The sequence below is a fragment of the Maylandia zebra genome, linkage group LG16 (assembly GCF_041146795.1).
Source record: "Maylandia zebra isolate NMK-2024a linkage group LG16, Mzebra_GT3a, whole genome shotgun sequence".
In the NCBI taxonomy this organism is placed as follows: domain Eukaryota; kingdom Metazoa; phylum Chordata; class Actinopteri; order Cichliformes; family Cichlidae; genus Maylandia; species Maylandia zebra.
The window spans coordinates 6,510,205-6,528,879 of NC_135182.1; the positions used below are offsets into that span (position 1 = coordinate 6,510,205).

General features: G+C 40.5%; 1 protein-coding gene across 1 annotated transcript; it reads left to right on the top strand.

Moving 5' to 3' along the window:
* Nucleotides 1-10,394: 10,394 nt before the first annotated feature.
* On the top strand, nucleotides 10,395-16,545 carry LOC143412938 (uncharacterized). Its single transcript, XM_076874866.1, has 5 exons — nucleotides 10,395-10,628; nucleotides 14,512-14,667; nucleotides 14,869-14,962; nucleotides 15,150-15,237; nucleotides 15,850-16,545. Exons 2-5 carry the CDS (start codon nucleotides 14,622-14,624, stop codon nucleotides 16,222-16,224), a joined length of 603 nt encoding a protein of 200 aa, XP_076730981.1. The 5' UTR covers nucleotides 10,395-10,628; nucleotides 14,512-14,621; the 3' UTR covers nucleotides 16,225-16,545.
* The last annotated feature ends 2,130 nt before the right edge of the window (nucleotides 16,546-18,675 follow it).

Below are 18,675 nucleotides of genomic sequence, written 5' to 3' on the forward strand. Positions count from 1 at the left end.
AATTCATTTACATGGGTTGGATTTCTTCCCTCTCTGTGAACAGTACAGGCAATTATTCTGGAAGATTAAGAACATACGACATTTTCTAATTCAGATGAAAAAAATGCGTCTTTGTTAGTAACATATAGACTGTATATAAGGACTTGACAAGGTTCCTAGTTTGAATCCCAGCTGAACCCTTTCTGTGTGGAGTTTGCATGCTCTTTCTCTTCTCTGTGAGATTCCTGTGGATACTCCAGCTTTTCTCAAAAGTGCAAAGACGTGCATGTTTTAAAGAGACCACAGCTTTGAGGTAGATACAGTCCTGTAAATATATATAATAAAGCACTGTACAGTTAAAATGTAACTTAAACTTTAAGTGATCACTAAATGCAAGCGCGTTGCATTACATTAATTCACTTATTCGTTTGCGCGTTAAAGTCTTAATTTGAGCATTTTGGCTGTTGACAACTTGTGTTTTCAGTGCAGGATGTGAGAATATTTAAAGGAGAAGCAGAGTGTTAAATGATCATATTACGCTAACATGCTTGATTGTGAGGTGCTTCCAGAGACTGGACTGGATTTGACCGACACTGATACCTTTTAAACGGTTGAATGTGGTTCCACGGTGGTCCTACAGACAAGTGTCCTTTTTCATGAGGTGTTTTTGATCTTTCACATTTTTTTCTCATTAAATTTGCTGTAGTTAGTGCAGTAAGTAACATCCTTATAAAGTACAACAATCTATCTCACTTCTTAGATAGAACAAATGTCTAAGACTGTGACTCTTGAGTACAAAGCACTGCATAGCAGGCCATACTATTTGTTAGATTACATAAAAAAGGCTTTAAAAGTCACCTACAGCACAAATGCAAATGAGAGGTCCAGTTTAGTGACCTGAATTAGCAGATGGTTGTAGTTATATGGACAAAAAGATGCATAATTTTAAGCCTTAATACAACTTCCCCCTTTCCACCCCAACCGACCCGCACACCCACCTTGCTGTTGTTATGAAGCAGGGAAGCTGGCTACAGACCAAGCGCCTGTTTTGTGCCAAGCTGTAAACATAGTTATTCTATAAAATGGAAATCTATCTGGATCGGCCTGTTTTACAGCCTCAAGTGGCCATTTGAACAACTGTAACTTTTAGCTCTTTCACAGCGTTTTGGCTTAATTTGGTGGTTCCCGCTTGGTCATACGCCTCAAACTCAGAGGAAACAGGAGTTGCGCATAAGCAAAACAAATTAGACTGTTTAAAGTAGGTAATCAACAGAATAATGATGCTTTTACTCACCACATGTTCTGTATTTCACAGCTATATACTGATTAACTCTTGGAAATGACTGATAAATATCATCTAAGAAGCATGCCATTTTGAATGGAGCTTGACATTCTATCTACGAGAGCTGATTTGCCAGTCGCAGCCTCTTGGCCACAATAGCAACAAATGGCGTGATTATTAATCACGCAAGAGAGTGTTCTCTGCTTATAAAACACACACATCTGCTCCGCTCCACATCACAGGCACGGGCTTCAAACGCTGACGCAATGCATCGATCATAAACCAAAACTGGGAGAAAAAGACCCCAAGAAAAAGACGATTTTTCTCCCTGCTGGTTCTGTTTATTATGAGAATGAAGAATAAAGCTCTTGTGCCAACTGCACTCAGCTGCACTACTCCTGTTGTGCTTGTTGCACAAAAATATGGCACCTGTTTAAAGAGACAGAAAAATCCCCTTGTAATCATTTGAACCTCCAAGCGAAGGAAAATATTCAGCTTTTAGGATCGTTCCTACTGCAGCCTTGTGGTTCTTCTCTTGTTATACAGACGCAGATTCCAGCGATTTAGCCGGGGCCAATCAGCATCTATTACACGGATGTCTTCTGAACGGCTCTCCCCAATCACTTCCTATCACGAGTACAGCTCCAGCCATGAAATATCATATCTGAACCATCATCGGAAAATGAAGGGGGTAAAGGACCGTGGAGACGGCGACCCACTATTGGAAACACCTGTTTTTCCAAGCATGACTTCAAATAATGAGCAGGGTGATGTACCGGAGAGAAGCGTATGATTTCATAATTTGGCATCACTCCATCTATCTGGACATTATTTCCAATAATTATTCACATTATTTGTCTGATATGCGCCCCATCTCCTGTTCCAGCAACATTCAAAATCACCCTGTTACCCACCCCCCCACCCGTCTTCACCGCAAATCTACCTCAGGGCCTGTTAAATAGGAGATGTATTGGTAAAGAGGAGCAGTGCACATGGCTCTACAGAGAGGCGGCATGACATAATGCACAGCAGGTCTGTTTTTATACCGTAAACTATCCATCAGGTCCTTAAGTGGAAAAGAATGGCAAGAGGCTTGAGTAACAGCCACTCGCTGCCTTTCATCGTGGCGTCTTTCATTAGAAACAAAATATGCAAAAGGAACTCACTGATTGATTAATGGCGGAGCGTGGCCGACTCGCCGTAAAACATGAAACTGTAAGACTTGGAGATACGGAACTGGAGCTTTTTTAACGAGGTCCTCTGACAGGGATGCTGCTTTGAGCCTGCTTTGACTGACAGCACGCTGACTGAAAGATATTCCATAATCCCCACATCTCAGCCATTGATCTTTCCCTCCCGACACATTTCAGAAATTTTAAAAGACTCAGAAATTGCTCTCTGGGGATTTCTACTGGACGCGAGTCCAGTTGAGGGGGGAGCTGTGACCATGTGCCAAAGTGAGGAAAAACACTGCTTTAATTTCAGAGAACCCTGAGCCTGGTTTTGACATGACAGAGTGTGAGTTTATATCGGACACTTCAATCAGTAAATCCTGGTAAACTATTGCCCTCTTGTGTTTATTCCTCTCTTATGCTTGAGATTCCTTGGCCTGACTCATCTTCACAGTAAATTATTGCTGACAGGAGACGCAGACCCACTTTTCTGAGGTGTTACAGTGGGCCTGACATGTGTATTGGAACACTAAATCATTGTTCTTCTGCAAAGGGCTCTCACATACCTTGGGCCGTCTTACACCAGCATTCTTTTCTCCTTCAAGGAACATCTTGAAGCTATTTTAGGATTGATAAAGTCATGATGCAGATGTCAAGCGTTAAAAAAAGAAACATAACAGGTTCTGGCAATGAGGCTAAAGTCTGTACAGCCACAGGAGTACAGATCTCTGAAACAACCCTGTGCTTGTTTGTATGTCTGTCTATAGAATGAAACAAAGGGAACATGTAGAAGAGGAAGTAAATATAAAGTCTTCACATTTATTTCAGCACTGCTGGATGTCTCTGTAGCTTACAAAGATTAAACAACAGCCAACTGCACTTTACATCTGTGAAAAGTGCAATAAAAATACATTTTACTTACAAATTAGGAAAAGAGAGGGTTTAAGGAGCCATTTTCATAGTGAAAACTATGTGATGTGTTTGGATTTTGCCAAATGTCACACTTATGATTACTGGTTGCACCTATCCGAAGGACATTGTTCCTGAAGTCTTGTTTGTTCTAATGCAACTTTGCCAATCTAAGCTGTGTTGTTATGTTCTTTTTAGAGAGAAAAGGATTTCTCCTTTAAAACAGGCCGTACGTGTTGAGTCTTTTTCTAATTGTACTGTCATGAACTTTAACACATTTACACTGAGATGTAGCTCTTGGGGTTTTTGCAGTATCTCTGAGCATTGATCGGTCTGACCTTGGGTTGAGTTTTCTGGGATGTCCACTTCTGGGAAGTGTAAAATTGTCTTGTCTTATAACCCTTCCCAGAAAACGTTCTTTAAGAACCTTGCTGCTGTCTTTCCTCTTTGGCATCGTGTTAAGACGCACCTGAAAGTTTCAGATCAGGAAACTGCCAAAAACTCTGCTTTTATAAATGTCTTCACAATTGCCGATGATCACTTTATCAAGTGCATCATTTGATTATCAGCAGCTGGCTGGGACTTATCCTCGTGATTCCTGTGTAAGTAGTAAAGGTGTACTTAGGTTTTCATAGGACCTTATACATGTAAGATTAATGTCCAAAGCCAACACTGCAAAAATGAATGAATAAATACAAATTTAAAAGTAAAAGACAAACAAACAAATACTTAAAATCAATATCTAATATGTTTTTTCACAATTTCTTACTTTGTTTTTGTTTTTCTTTGTAATTTCTAATGATAATAATGGTGATCCTTGAGCTGTTTCAGTGATTTTTTTTTGTTTGTGTCTCACAGAACTGATGATTTAAAATAGGAAATGATCTACAATGAAAAGAAGATAACCTGATAACTGGCAGCAGGGTAAAATGTAATAACCCCGCAAATAAGCAAAAGTAACATTCTTTAGCAGCACTATTTTACCTTAAAGCCTGCTTTGTCCTAAACTGTAGTTCTAAACTTGGCGTTTAGAATTATATCCAAAGCAGAATCAAATTTCTCTTGGGCCAAATCCTTCAACACTGTTACGCTGTTAATGCTGTCAAATAAATACAACCACAACATTCTCTAAAATGGCATAAATTCGCATGAAAGAATAGCAAGAAGTCTGATATTCTCATTGTAGGAACTACACTGGAAACCAGGAATGCAAGTGAGATGACTGCCAATAACAGTACTTTTCAGGATGAAAGAAAGTGAGATAAAAAAAGTAAATGTAAAATGGATAGATCAGCAGAATATTGGAATAATGAGCCACTGAGTTGGAAACTTTATGTATCCCTCAGTCTCAAAACTGCACAACAGACGGTGGCTACCATATCAGATATTATACTGATTGAGACAATTTACCACAACTTATGTTTAAAAGAATTCTGCACAGTTAGAAACTTTGATGATATTAGGTAAAATATTCAGTCAACAACAGTCAAAGTTTGTGTAATGTTCTTTATAGCTGCAACATTTTGTTACTGTCATAAATATGCATTATTTCCTGGGCAAAGGAAGTTTAAACATGCCTATCAGCAGAACATCTTTGTAACACAGCTACAGTATTTGGTAGAAGACAATAAATTGAGATTTTCAAGCCTTGGATTTGATGTTCATTGTTCTTATGCTCAGTTTTACGCACAGAGATTAACTAAAACACAAATAAATATTCTCACACACTCAGAAAAGGGCCTCAGCCATGGCATGCGGGTCAACAGGAAAACAGTTGAAATGATTTTCCTTCTTCCTCTGGAGAGAAAAAAAAAGATGTTTGAGATATGGTTGACCCTCTCGGGCAGGTGGTTCTGATAAAGACCCCAGGCCCAGATGGAGACAGACCCGTCCGAGGCAGTCCCATGGTGCCATGCCTGCTGAGAACAAAGACGCCCCAGTGGAAAGCCCCCGTGTCTTAATGAGAGAGGTCCGGTACTTTGTGGTGGCTTGCAGTCAGGTCCTCAAAGATTCAGAGGATCAGGTGACTGACCGGGCAGGTGACCCGGATATTGAAACCCCGTGGAGGGTTGATTTTTAGACTGTGAGAACCGGAGAGTTGGTGTGAGTTGAGTGTGAAGATGTAACAGTAGGCTCGGTGGAGCTGAAAGGCAAAAAAAAAAAAGAAGAAGAAAAGGAAAAATTGTTAAGAATGCTGGTAATACATTAAAAATCGAGTCTTTCTCGTGGTTATACCTGAAATTGGATTTTTAAAAACATTGACCTTTTAAATGCTACAGCTCGAACTATGAGAAGAACTTTTAATTCAGAAATGAAAAAACAGCACTGGCTTGATTTATTTTAAAGTACACTTTAAAGAAACATTTGTTTAAAGTAATGCACTAAGATGGATGTATGGATGAAACATTTGTAATAAATTAGAATGAAATTTAGAATAAAAAGAATATTGCCTTAAAGTGGTTTAAAATATGTTTGTGCACATGTGCACACTATGACAAGTGTGGGAGCTGAAGTTATAAGTTATTGCTGACATAGCAATAAAATAGGAGAGTCCTGGATTTTTCAGCATCCTACATTTTATTATAAGCCTTCCAACTTAAAATAAATAAATAAATAAAAAATTCAGTGATGTAAACAATGTTCAAAGGCATTTCAAATCCTCCATTCCAGCATCAGAATGTAAATGCATTGAGATTATCTTGAAAATTTCTGTTTTATTGTCTCCATGTAAGTTGTAGTTAGTCTTATAACCTTCAACAATGGATTTAATCCTTTATTTTGTCTTTAATATCCCCAAAAAACAGCAGAAGCAATCACAGCCACTGAAAACAGGGATATCAAAACTAATTCAAATAATGAATGAGATGAATCCCTCATCTGAAATTATTCTTTTCTCTCCTCTGAATTTTATTTTGGAGTCTGGAGACTGAATCTTCAGGAAATTAGAGAGCGAGAGCAGAAACTGAAACTCATTTAATGAGTCGAGTGGGAACATTTATTGTTTTACTGCATATACAGTCTATACCTAAATTTCAGGCGGAGCAGTATGTTTGGCACCAGATGCAATGACATGTATTAAAGCTACATAAGCTTTTCTATTAGTTAATACAGGTTCACACCTTACAAAGGCATAAAAGTTGCACTGTATTCAGAGGACGACAAACACTTAATAGTTAATGAAGTGAGCCACAGTTTGATTGTTAACTTAAACTGACCCCACCACCAACTGCACTCGACGAGATCTGTGGACATTTTACAGAAAAGCAATGGACTTGAGTGCACTATTGGCCCAGTTATGCTATAAACGAAAGCGTACAAAAGAGAAGAAGCCAGAGGTCGGTGCCATACAAAAAAGGCCGTCTCATAAAAGAGTCCTAATAAGTGTTTGCTTGAAACAGCATGCTTCCCTTTGAGAGGTTATTCAGAGTTTCCCATTTGCTATGCTCGTTACTTTCACAGGACGTTTGTTTAATGGTCAGTGTAGGGATGATGCGAACAAGCAGACAGATTTGAAAATGCAGACCTAATACACGGAGCTAAATATTCTGGAAAATATTAAACCCAACACATATGTGTTCTATAAATCACCTTTATAATGCTTGTCACATAAAATGTTACTATGACTGTGGGCTCGAGAGCGTGTCCGCCGTGTTAAAGCTGGCCTGATTTCAGGACTGCCAAGCAGCCCTTGGTTCCCCTCGCCACCATCAATCTATCTATGGGGGCCATACATGCCTGCCTGTGCGTGTCTGAATGCAAGTTTGAGAATGGCAGCTGTGCTCTCTCATGGATCTCACCTGCACTGGCTGGGCAGAGGCCAGGGACAGATTCTCAGAAATTTCATGGTGACATTTCTGAAGCCGTCAGTGAGCAAAGTGTCTGACTTAGTACTCTGATAAAACAACATTCTGTTGTGGTCTGGATAACACTGTTAAACAACGCTGGGGTAATCCCTGGTAACAGGCCTGTTGAAAGCGGAATCACACCCGTGCTCATTGTGCTGCCGAGCAACTTGGCCGGGGTCGCATTGCGACGTGCGCTGAGAGAGCAAAACATGAAGCCAGAGCGCTCTGTACTTTGGTGGAATTTGGAGTGGCTGCACATGTTTTCTCTAAACCTGTGTCAAAGACACTGAACAACTGTTTGGACTGTGCCAGACTTGACGACAAAGGCAAGCTGTGGGTTTTGTGTGGGTGGCTTCACAATTTGGTTACAATAGTCAAACATGCATGTGCCCATGGACACACAGAAGCAAGAACATTAGTGAGTGTATACAGGCGGACCTCTTTGGTTCCTTCATAATGATGATGTTCTCATGTGTGTGCTCTGGACTCTAGATATTCATGGACATTTGTCTCAAAACCACTGCCGATGTCTTCAACATCCTTTATGCGCTACTCCTTTTGGTTTTAAGTCTTTGCTGAATCACATTATTGTAGTTGTTGTTTCTGAAAGAGCTTAGAGAGAAATAAAGCACAGCAGACAAATAACCAGTACTACTCCACTGACCAGCATCTTTATTTTTGCAATTTTGACACTGTAAAAGTTTTTGTTGCATTAAAGGTGATTATTTTACTTTTTATCCACTCTTTTTGTGCGATTTGAATTAAACAAAAATTCTTAAAAATCTATTAGAACTTGCTGTCTCAGTTTTGTCAAACTAAAGTTAAACTGACTAACAAAGTCAGTGTGTTTCCTAAGTAACACAGGCCTAGAAACAACCATCTAGCAACCACTATGAGGAAAAGCATTTGTATTCCCCAAGAGACTGTAATGGGTTTCTGAAGGTGGCCGGCAGCTGCTACAGTGAAATTGGTCACAGAGAGTTGTACGATCCTGCAGCAAAATCCTTTGAGATTGCCATAGTCACCAGTAGTTTGCATGAAAAAGGCAGACTGATCTAGGAAACTCTTTGAAGTTCAAGCCATTACTGAGTATTGCACCCACTAATTATTTAACTTATCTAAAAATTGTCCCAGCAAAGCATGCAAGTGGATAAACCCATTCCTTCTTTGGATGGTTATTGGTTGATGTCAATTAACTTCTCATGGAAGCTCAGACAGGTGGATACCCTTCCTTCAAGGTTTCTCTGTGAATGTAATTTACAGCCTCTGGTCTCCATGCAGTCAATTCATGCGTGAAACTGTTTAGATATCTTACAGCGAGTATAGTTTGTGAATACCCCTGTCAGCCGAATCTCTCACACCTGCTACATAAACCAACAGCAAGTAGAAGTCATAATTGAAAGTAACAACCCAAGATCTTTATTGCAAATATGCTGCATGGACTGTATGAAGAAGTTATGCAAGTTTATTACTTTATTTAGTTCATTAATTTCTTTCACAATAGTGTGACTAAACTAGTTTCAAAATGATTATGAAGTCTCAAGTAAAGGCACTGTGACTCCCAGTGTTTTCTAGGAAAACATTTCTTAGAGCATCATGCTGTCCTCACAGGCTTTCCTTCCCAGCACACATCCACCCAGCCACCTACATCAAAAAGAAAATGTTATTTATCAGGCCATGTTCTTCTATTGTTTCCCTCTGACAGAGAGGGCGGAGCAGGGGCCACTGCCTGGGCTTCCTCAAACAAATTTGAACAACTGCAAATATCTCATCTAAAACTTGTCTCTTATCAAAGTGATTTAGGTTCTTATGTATGTATTTCTTTGCTGCATCTTCTTTGTGTAGTTCTTAGTAGGTAAAAAGTGGTTGTTAAGTGAGGTCTGAGCGGTGGGTTGGGTTAAATGAGTTTCGTGGTCGGGTTCGTTGTTAACATTATTCAGCAAAGTCGGATGTGTCCCGTTCTTTCAGAAGGATAGATTGGAGCAATGTGTTTTATACTGAGCAGTGTTGGGGACACGCAGAGCAAGCAGTTGCTGTTCAGATTGAGACCTCATGCTCAGTCATGGCCTGGGCAACAGGTTGTGTTTGGACTGCGCACTACTAGCCAGAACTGCTTTGTGCTGCCTGGCACTTAATCCACTTAAAGCCAATTACAAGTCTATTACTGTGATCGCCTTCCTGAAAATGACAATGCAGCATGTGGTGGAGGGAACCAGAGAGGAGGGAGCTCTGGTCCTCTCTCTGTTTGTTTCTAACAGCTCTGGAGTTAATTCTTTCCTCCCATGTGAGTGTTATCACCATTAGTTGGAGCAGCAGTGATTGATATAATGACTGTTTTGGCTAAAAGAGGCAGAAGGTGCTGAAGGATAAGTTCCTACTTTAACAAAGACAGTTTTACTTTTTTTCAGCAATAAATCTTTTCCTTGCTGTTCAGTCTATAGCACAGCTTAGTAAAGCTAAACATTTGTCTGTCAGCATATCTCATAAGCAGTGAAACATGACAACTTACAACTTTCATGAGCTACAGTATAAGCACATAAAAGATGAAATCAATTAGTAAAAATGAAAATAAAATCAGTGTCATATTTAACATATTTTAAATATTTTTACATTTAACAAAAACACAGCAAAGCTACAAATACAGCATGAAAACTAAACTTTCAACATGGCAGTACATTAATAGACATGTATACAAATGAGTATGAGCATGTCAGGGGCACAAGAGTGTGTAACAGAATACTGAATCCAGTTCATTTAACGCCTGTGGGTGTTATTAATTTATATCCTATTAAAATATATATTTTTATCTGGGGAAACGCTACACGTATGAAGGCTAATTTACATAACTGAGCCCTGCTCTCAAAAAACGACACAGATGTAACACTGTAAGTTTTAAAAACAGGATATTCTGTCAGCAGTGTTGGGGAGTAACGGAATACATGTGCCGCCGTTACGTATTTAAAATACAAAATATGAGTAACTGTATTCCGTTACAGTTGCCGTTTAAAAAGGTGGTATTTAGAATACAGTTACTTTGTTGAAATAAATGGATTACACGGCGGTACTGTCAGGACTGTTTGGGTTTTGTTTGACAGCCAAGTTCTGTTGTTCCAGGCGGCAGCGTTACGGTTGCCATGGTGACGCGCACTCTCTGCGACTGCGTGTTTCCTGGGTGAGAGAGAGCGCCTTTTTTGTTGTTGTTGTTGTGCTAAGCTAATAGGCAGAATGCTACAGGCATAGCCCTAAAGAATGTAGCATCATGGGCAGTGTAGTCCGTGCTGCAGGGAGAATGGACTGCCATACCCGTTATGTGTCTGTGAGCGAGGGAGGGAGAAAAAGGAAAAGTACGAGCTGTCATCGAGCAGAAACGGGAGCTGGAAGCATGTAAATATAATAATAACCACTTCAGCCAAGAAGAGTGCCTGACGAGCCCAGTTGTAAGTAAGCTATTAAGACTCGACTGTACACTGTGTTCGTGTTTTCCACCGAAACAATAAGTTCCGTTGCAGCAGCCTTTCAACGCCTCTCTCTGTCTCTCGCTAGCAAAGTTGACCCAGACAACAAAGTAAAGCTATTTTTCAGCTATGATTCCGACACGAAACCCGACGTATTAGTCAGAGGTCCTTTACTACGGTTCGGAGCCGCGGACCTTCAGTAACAGTAATAAATCACACAGCAATAGTACATTCATGTAGTTGTAAAAAGCATGATAATATATTAAGTAATCCAAAGTATTCAGAATACGTTACTCTCATTGAGTAACGTAATACATTTTGGGGCATGTATTCTGTAGTCTGTAGTGGAATACATTTTAAAAGTAACCTTCCCAACACTGTCTGTCAGTACAGAAGTTGACATCATGTGGTTGGTTAAAGCTAATAGACTTACATTAGTTTGTGTTAGCAAACTCAGGACAAAATCGATAACTCAGAGGAAAATAACAACACTAAAGCTAAAAATCAATTTAAGGGAATCACATTTGTCCATCTCGTGGCTGTAACAATGGGTTTTATGTTAAGAAACTGAGGACATACTGTCCACTTCCACTGTCTGTCAGCTTCATGCAATAAAATAATAATCTTTCTCTTCCCAAGCAAATCCAGAGTAGTGATGGGATTTCCGGCTCTTTTTAGAGATCCGGCTCTTTCGGTTCGGCTCACTAAAAAGAGCCGGCTCTTTCGGCTCCGAACCGGCTCTTCAGGTTGTTTTGTTGCTTTAATTAATTTATTATTAACAATAATATAAAATTATGCACAAAAGGAATTACTAACGTAAAAACAAGTGGTTTTATTTATATATGTTTATATATAAATATATGCGGTGGCCCCTAGAGACAAAACACGTACAAACTCCAAAACACATTTCTAGCATGAACTGAACTTCCAAAGCAGAGCTACTAGATCACTTAAATTACACAATTGAAAGCATGTGTGTATTGTTTGTGTATTTATACACAGGCACTCATATATATATTCAAATAATTTAAAAAAAAGTTCATTTACCTGTTACTACCACACACCAAATCCGGTCGTTGGTACTTGCTGGCTTGTGTAGCCACAAGATAACAAAGGCTCAACACTGCGCCCAGCATCCTGGAGCACTTCTGTTGTCTTTTGTACGTGTTTTGAGTTTTTATGTGCTTCGGAGTTTTTATATGCTTCTGAGTTTTTACGTACTTCGGAGTTTGTACGTGTTTTTACGTGTTTTGGAGTTTTTACGTGTTTTGGAGTTTGTACATGTTTTTACGTGTTTTGGAGTTTGTACATGCTTCAGAGTTCGTACGTGATTTGAAGTTTGTATGTGCTTTGTCTCTAGGGGCCACCGTAAATATACTTTTATTTATTCACTCCACATAAAATGTAATAAATAAATCATATAATACAAAAATCAACTATTCACATTTCAAGTTTTAACTATTTAAATTTTCAGCTTTTTCCTTTCACAAATTTAAAGTGAAAAGAACACAAAACACTGCAAACCACAACACAATTAAATATAAATTATAATATGAAAACTAAAAGAACATGCATATTCTCTGTCATATGGACCTGCATGAATAAACTTTCTCAATCCTTTATCATCTGCAACCGAAAATAGTTGTGGATGATTACTATACCTTTCTAATGCTGTTGTCCCTGCCTCTCTTTCTCTCTCTCTGGCTCTGTTCCTGTTAGTGATGTGCGGATCGATCCTGAAATATCGATTCCTCCGATACCAATCATTTATGTTCTAGAATCGATTCTCACATTAAAATATCGATATTTTAGTAATTTAGAGTAAATTTGTAGTTTATCATTAACAGGAACACAGTGGAAAGAAACTATAACATTCGGATTGCCTACATTCAAAGGAACTACTTCCTCTTCCGCCTTTCATAGTCATGTGCGAAATACGGCTGTATAAATGTCTCGCAGCCCCTTGGCGTGCGCACTCACAACAATGGCTGAGCGTAATTGTGCGGATGTATTTTACCTCCACAAACAGCTGAGCCGTGGTTTGCAATAAATGTGGCAAAAAAAGTGAGGTGTTGTGGCCATACTTGCCAACCTTGAGACCTCAGAATTAGGGAGACATTCAAAAGGGCTGTTTGGGCGGATAAATATATTTTACAGGGTTTATTTATCGGATAAAATACGTTAAATGTCACCGTTATTATTGGCCGGCCCGGAAACAGCGGGGGTGTCCAAATTCAGAGGCTGCTTCCACCTGAGGACCGGCCTTCGCGGTCTAAAGAAAGCCGGGTAGTACGTCACGAGCTCCCTCGGTGGAGTGAAACTCTGCCGTCTGCTCCTTGCTGTCTAAAATATAACCGGACACTGACGTAAACTCTTCTGTTTAATCAGTTTTCTGTTTGACGTTTATTCAGCTGTGTGAAAACCCCGGAGGAACCCTCCCGAGGGAATAATAAAGTTTAATTTAATTTAATCTAATCTAATAACTTTAATCTCAGCCAAACCGATTTACTCACGAACAAATAAAACACTGAAAAAGCCAAACAAGAACATTTTTAAGTTATCAAAGTGACTTGTACATCATGTTTAACCCGAGTGGTGAAAGACCGCGGGGGTTTGAAGACGATGTGTCGGTCGGCTCAGATATTTGAAGTTTACACAGCTACATTCTCACCTGAAAATATGTTAAAAGTTTTTTTGCGACCCAGAAAGAGAAATAAGAGTGATATTAAAACTAAGTCGCTGCCGTCATTGTTGGAAACTGGAATTGGCTGGGCCGCGCTATGAATTCTGCGATATGGTTTTTCAACTTTGTTGTCCGGGTGGAAAATCTGGAGAAAGGTGGGATTCTCCCGGAAAAATCGGGAGGGTTGGCATGTATGGTTGTGGCAACATCACTAACCTTGTCAAACACCTCAGAGTAAATCATATCACAAAATATGACGAGCGTATGTTGAGGCGAACTGAAGAGGAGGAGAGGGACAGGTGCTGCTAGGGTGAGAGTCTCTCACGGAGTCCTTTAGTCCTCCAGGCAGGCAAGGTGTTCAAATAGCACACAACTTTAGTTTTTTTATTTCTATATGATGAACTCTGCATTATTAAGTGATAAGAAGAAGGTATTCTGATGTCCTGTAATCATTATGACGCTATAATTTGAGATACAATAAATAAAATCCGTTTTGTACAAAGTATCGGTATTGGATCAGTATCGTCGATACCACCCTGAATATTACTTGGTATCGGATCGGAAAGGAAATCAGTGGTATCGCACATCACTAGTTCCTGTGCTACTGAGTGTAACTACCGCCCCTCCCCCCTCTGCCCAGCGTAAAGCACAAGGCTCGCGTGCAGAGTGAAGCGGAAAAAAAGTGCGAGGGAGAGGCTGAGAGAAAGAAAAAAAAAAAAAAACCCACGCGACGGCTCGCGATAAGGAGCCGGCTCGCGTCGTTCACGTCAAAGAGCCGGCTCTAAGAGCCATTTCGTTCGCGAACGACCCATCACTAATCCAGAGAGTTTACAGTCGTGTCCAAATTCATGAGCTGCATCCTCCTGAGGCCGCATTTGTAGACCGATTACATCACAGCGACGCGCCGAAGGCTGTCCAAATTCATATACTGCTCCGAATGCAGCCGACAAACGAGTCCTCCTTTTCCCCGAATTTGAAGGATGGGTCGGGTGTGTCCTTCGTGGCCCACCATATCCCAGAATTCATAGCGCAGCCCAGCCAAGCTCCAGTTTCCGGCTAATGGCGGCCGCTACTAAGTTTTAAAATTACTCTTATTAATCTTTCTGGGTCACAAAATAAACTTTTAACATATTTTCAGGCGAGAATGTGGGTGTGTAAACTTCAAATATCTGCTTTGTTTGTCAAGATATCGCATATTTGCAAAAGTGCTTCGACGTTTTCGGTGACGTCTGTCACCCACCAGCTCGACAGCTTGCCAGCCCAGAATTCATTGCACAGAACTTCATTCACGTAACGATGGCGGCACAAAAGGATAAACCGGGAGACGAATACACTTTTAAATGTAAGTATGTGAAAATCTGGTGGTACAAAAGTTAAATTTTTATAGCGGTTATGTTGTTAGGGTTGTGAATTTGCATAGACTTGTAATATTTATTTAAACAATCTTCATAAAAAGTGGACGTAAACTAGCTTGTATGGTGGGTTCCACGGTTTTCCATTGGCGCTTACATTTTTCCCAATCGTTTTTGTGATATGTTTATAGGGACCAAAGAGCAAACGGCAGACTTTATTAAAACTAGAGGAGAAAATGATCACCTCTTCACCGGGGTAAAAAATTCAGCGACTGTGGGATGGAGGTACACGAATAAATCAATTTACACATCATATTCATCTGAGTACGGTTTCAATAACCCTCATTCTGTACAGAACCTGTGATGTCCAGACGATATTCCTCTTGTGTTCTGCTGTGAAAACTTTTGGATTTAGGGATTATCATAGTTGTCATGGTTTTCTCTCTTCTCTTATTTTTTTGTGTGCGATCAGGACTATTCTTGAGAAGATGGGCCTACAAGGGAAAGTCACCACCTTGCAGGCCAAAAAGAAGTGGGACAACTTAAAGAAAAGATACAAAGTATGTGTGCTGTCAAGAAGATAATTTAAGAGAGAGATAAGATAGAACTTTATTAATCCCTCGGGTGGGTTCCTCTGGGAAATTCTATTTCCAAAAAGCACAGCACCGACAGAAGTACAAGTGAATTGCACATTTCAGGTATTGAGGTCTATTGCACCATTGACTATTTACAAAAAGTATTGCACAAGGTATTGTACAGTGAGGTGAAGAGGCACTACAGCTTAGTTGTTCCCCCCTCCTTTGTCCTCCTGTTTCCCCTCCCTCTCCCCTCCAGAGAGGAGTTAAACAGTCTGATGGCGTGTGGGACAAAGGAGTTTTTAAGTCTGTTAGTTCTTGTCTTGGGGAGAAGCAACCTGTCACTGAACAGACTCGTCTGGTTTTTAATGGCCGTGTGCAGAGGATGCCCAGCATTGTTCATAATGTCCAGCAGTTTCTTTAGTGTCCTTCTCTCTGCCACTGTCACCAGAGTGTCCAGCTTCATGCCGACCACAGAGCTAGCCTTCCTGATCAGTTTCTCTAGCCTGCATTAAGAATGAAATTTAATAAATGCACATTTACTAAAAGTTGTATTGTTTACATTTGTCTGTCATTTCTGATTTCCTCTGCCATTAGGATTGCAAGTGTCCAGGGTCAGGTGAGGGAGTCAGTGGGAAGCCCACTGCTGCTACTTGGCCCTGGTTTGGCCTCATGGATGAGGTGATGGGACAGAGGCCTTCCATTAGGCCCCCTGTCCTTATTTCCTCTCTCCCTGAGGACACTCCAGGGCCAAGTACAGCAGTGGGTGACCAAAGTGAGATGGAAGAGGAGACAGATGAGGAAGGAGGTCAGCCAGCAGCAACGGGAAGGAAGAGGAGAAGGGAAAGACAGGATGAGCTCCTTGAGCTCATCAAAGAGGACATGCAGTACCAAAGGGAGGCTGAGGAGAGAACAGGAGAGCAGGGACAGGATGGACAGACTTTTTTCCATTCTAGAAAGATTAGTTCCTAAATAAGTTAAAAATATATTCAGATATGTTCTTACTTTGTTCTATTTGTTATGTCATACTAAAAGTTTTTGATTAATGAAAATTAGTTCCCAAATTGGTTGTGCCTTCAGATATTCTTTTTTTTTTAATACATTTCTTACCTTTTTCTACGTGTTATTTTAAGTTTTCCACTATGAATAAATTGATGAAAACAGATTTCGCTGAACTCATTTTATTTAGTTGTTTTTAACATGTATGAACATAAACTTTAAATGTCAATTTAAAACTCTTCAAAGGTAAATAATAATAAAACAAGAATATTTCTAAAAAATGAATTTTAGTCAGAGAAGGAAAAATATATACAAATATTTACAAATTTTCACACAGGATTAACCAAAGTGACCTGTTCCTGGACCGTTTTTTTTTTTTTTTTTCAAATACACTTTAAAGATCACACAAACAGAAAATCTCTGGCAGTGTTGCTGGATTTGCCGAAAGAAGATCAGACATGGATGGGGTGCTGCGACTGTGACCCGTGGTTTGTCTTTTCTGGTCAGAAAGTGGAGAATCGCACAGGGTGGTCTGCAAATAGTTTTAGGATGCTTCCTCCCTCTGTCCACTGCATCGTCCATCCACGGGTTTGCAGGGCTGACTCAATCGACGGCTGCCACACCACTAAGAGGTTTTTCAGAAATATGCAAACCAGAGAAAGTGGATTCACTACTAGTATAATACTTGTGACTCTGTAGCAGACAACAGTTTGAAAAAATGGTATTAAAAAAGATGCTTAGATAAATGTTTACTTGCCTGTTAACAGTAGTCATGGTCTGGTGGTACCTCCTCCAGGGCAGACACCTCGGCAGACAGCTGGTCCCACCACAGAGCACCACTGACTGCCTCCAATCCAGCCTCCCCCTCATCCTCTGCTCCATCTTCCTCAGGTTCATCCTCAGGAGCCACAATGTCACCAGCACTGAGGCAAATGTTGTGGAGGATGGCACATGCTGTTACTACCTGTAGTGATATACATATACACATTATTCTTTCATACACACACACACACACACACATACATACATATATATATGTATACGCACACACAATTAATTTGACATTGGGTGGTCACTTACATGAGGTACAAAGGTGTGGTGCACCTCCAGCGCTTGCAGGAAGATGGCCCTGAACCTGTTCTTCATCATCCCAAAAGCACGCTCTATTATGGAGCGTGCCCTGGAATGATGGCTGTTAAAGCGCTGGGCTCCCACACCTTGGACTGGCCTCTTGTAGGGTGTGATGAGGGGGAGTGGACGCTGGAGGCATGGGTACCCTCCATCTGCGAGGATGAAATGCCCTGGAGGAGGGTAGACTGACTGTCTGTACAGTGGGCTGTGGCGGAGCACCCTGGAATCATGCACCGACCCAGGCCAGCCCACGTATGTGTCGATGAAGCGGCCCCGATGGTCACAAACCGCCTGCAAGATGATTGATGGAAACAGTTTTCTGTTCCTATAGCACTGACCATCAGGGCCACTTGGACACTTGATGCGTATGTGGCAGCCGTCAATTGCACCCACCGCTTTCATAAAGGCTCTGTGGCGTGCCAGCCCTGCAAACCCACGGGACACTACCTCCAGGTCCTCTGGGGTTGTTGGGAGGTGGATGACCTGGTAGCGAATGGCCAACACCTCTTTCGTGACTCGGTGGACGATGTAGTGGACAGTAGAACACGGCATCCCAAACACTCTTGAGACCACCCTGTAGGATGCTCCACTTGCCAACCAGAAAAGTAACACCAGTATCTCAATTGTGGCACCCCATCCATGCCGCCGATCCTGGTTCAGGAGATTTAACAACACTGCCAGAGACTCCCTGCTTAGCCGAAAATCAGGCCTTGGATCCTCCTGGCTAAAAAAACGGTCCAGGACTGGTACACTTTGGTTAATCCTGCAGTACAACGGCCTTGTCTGGTTAAGGAAAAGGTGGAGAACAGCATAATCAGTTTTAATAGAAAGGTATGACTTCATTTATTTTATGACATCAAAGCATTATTCTGATTACTAAGCTTGAGTAAAATATACTAACACTGAGAAATAACATTTTATACATTTCATCTGTGTAGCTAAGCTTTTTTGTGAACTCAAAAATAACCCTGTTTTTGGCTTTCTGACAATTTTACTGCAATTTTATGTACAAAAATAAGTAACAGATCATATGAATAACTGAAAATAAATGTAAACTTATAGAAGAACATTTTCTAAGGGATTTTGTTCATATATTTTGAATGACCGCCGTCATTCAGTCACTGAAATTATCCATAAAACTAGCTAAGTAATTCCTAAATGCGTCTAGATTAATAGTTTTACCTGGATATGATTTTCTCTGATGAGCCTGGAGTACAAAACATGCCGGCGATGACGACCGCGAGACAGTTTTTTTAGATCGTTGATAATTAAAAATGAACACAAAAAACGGAG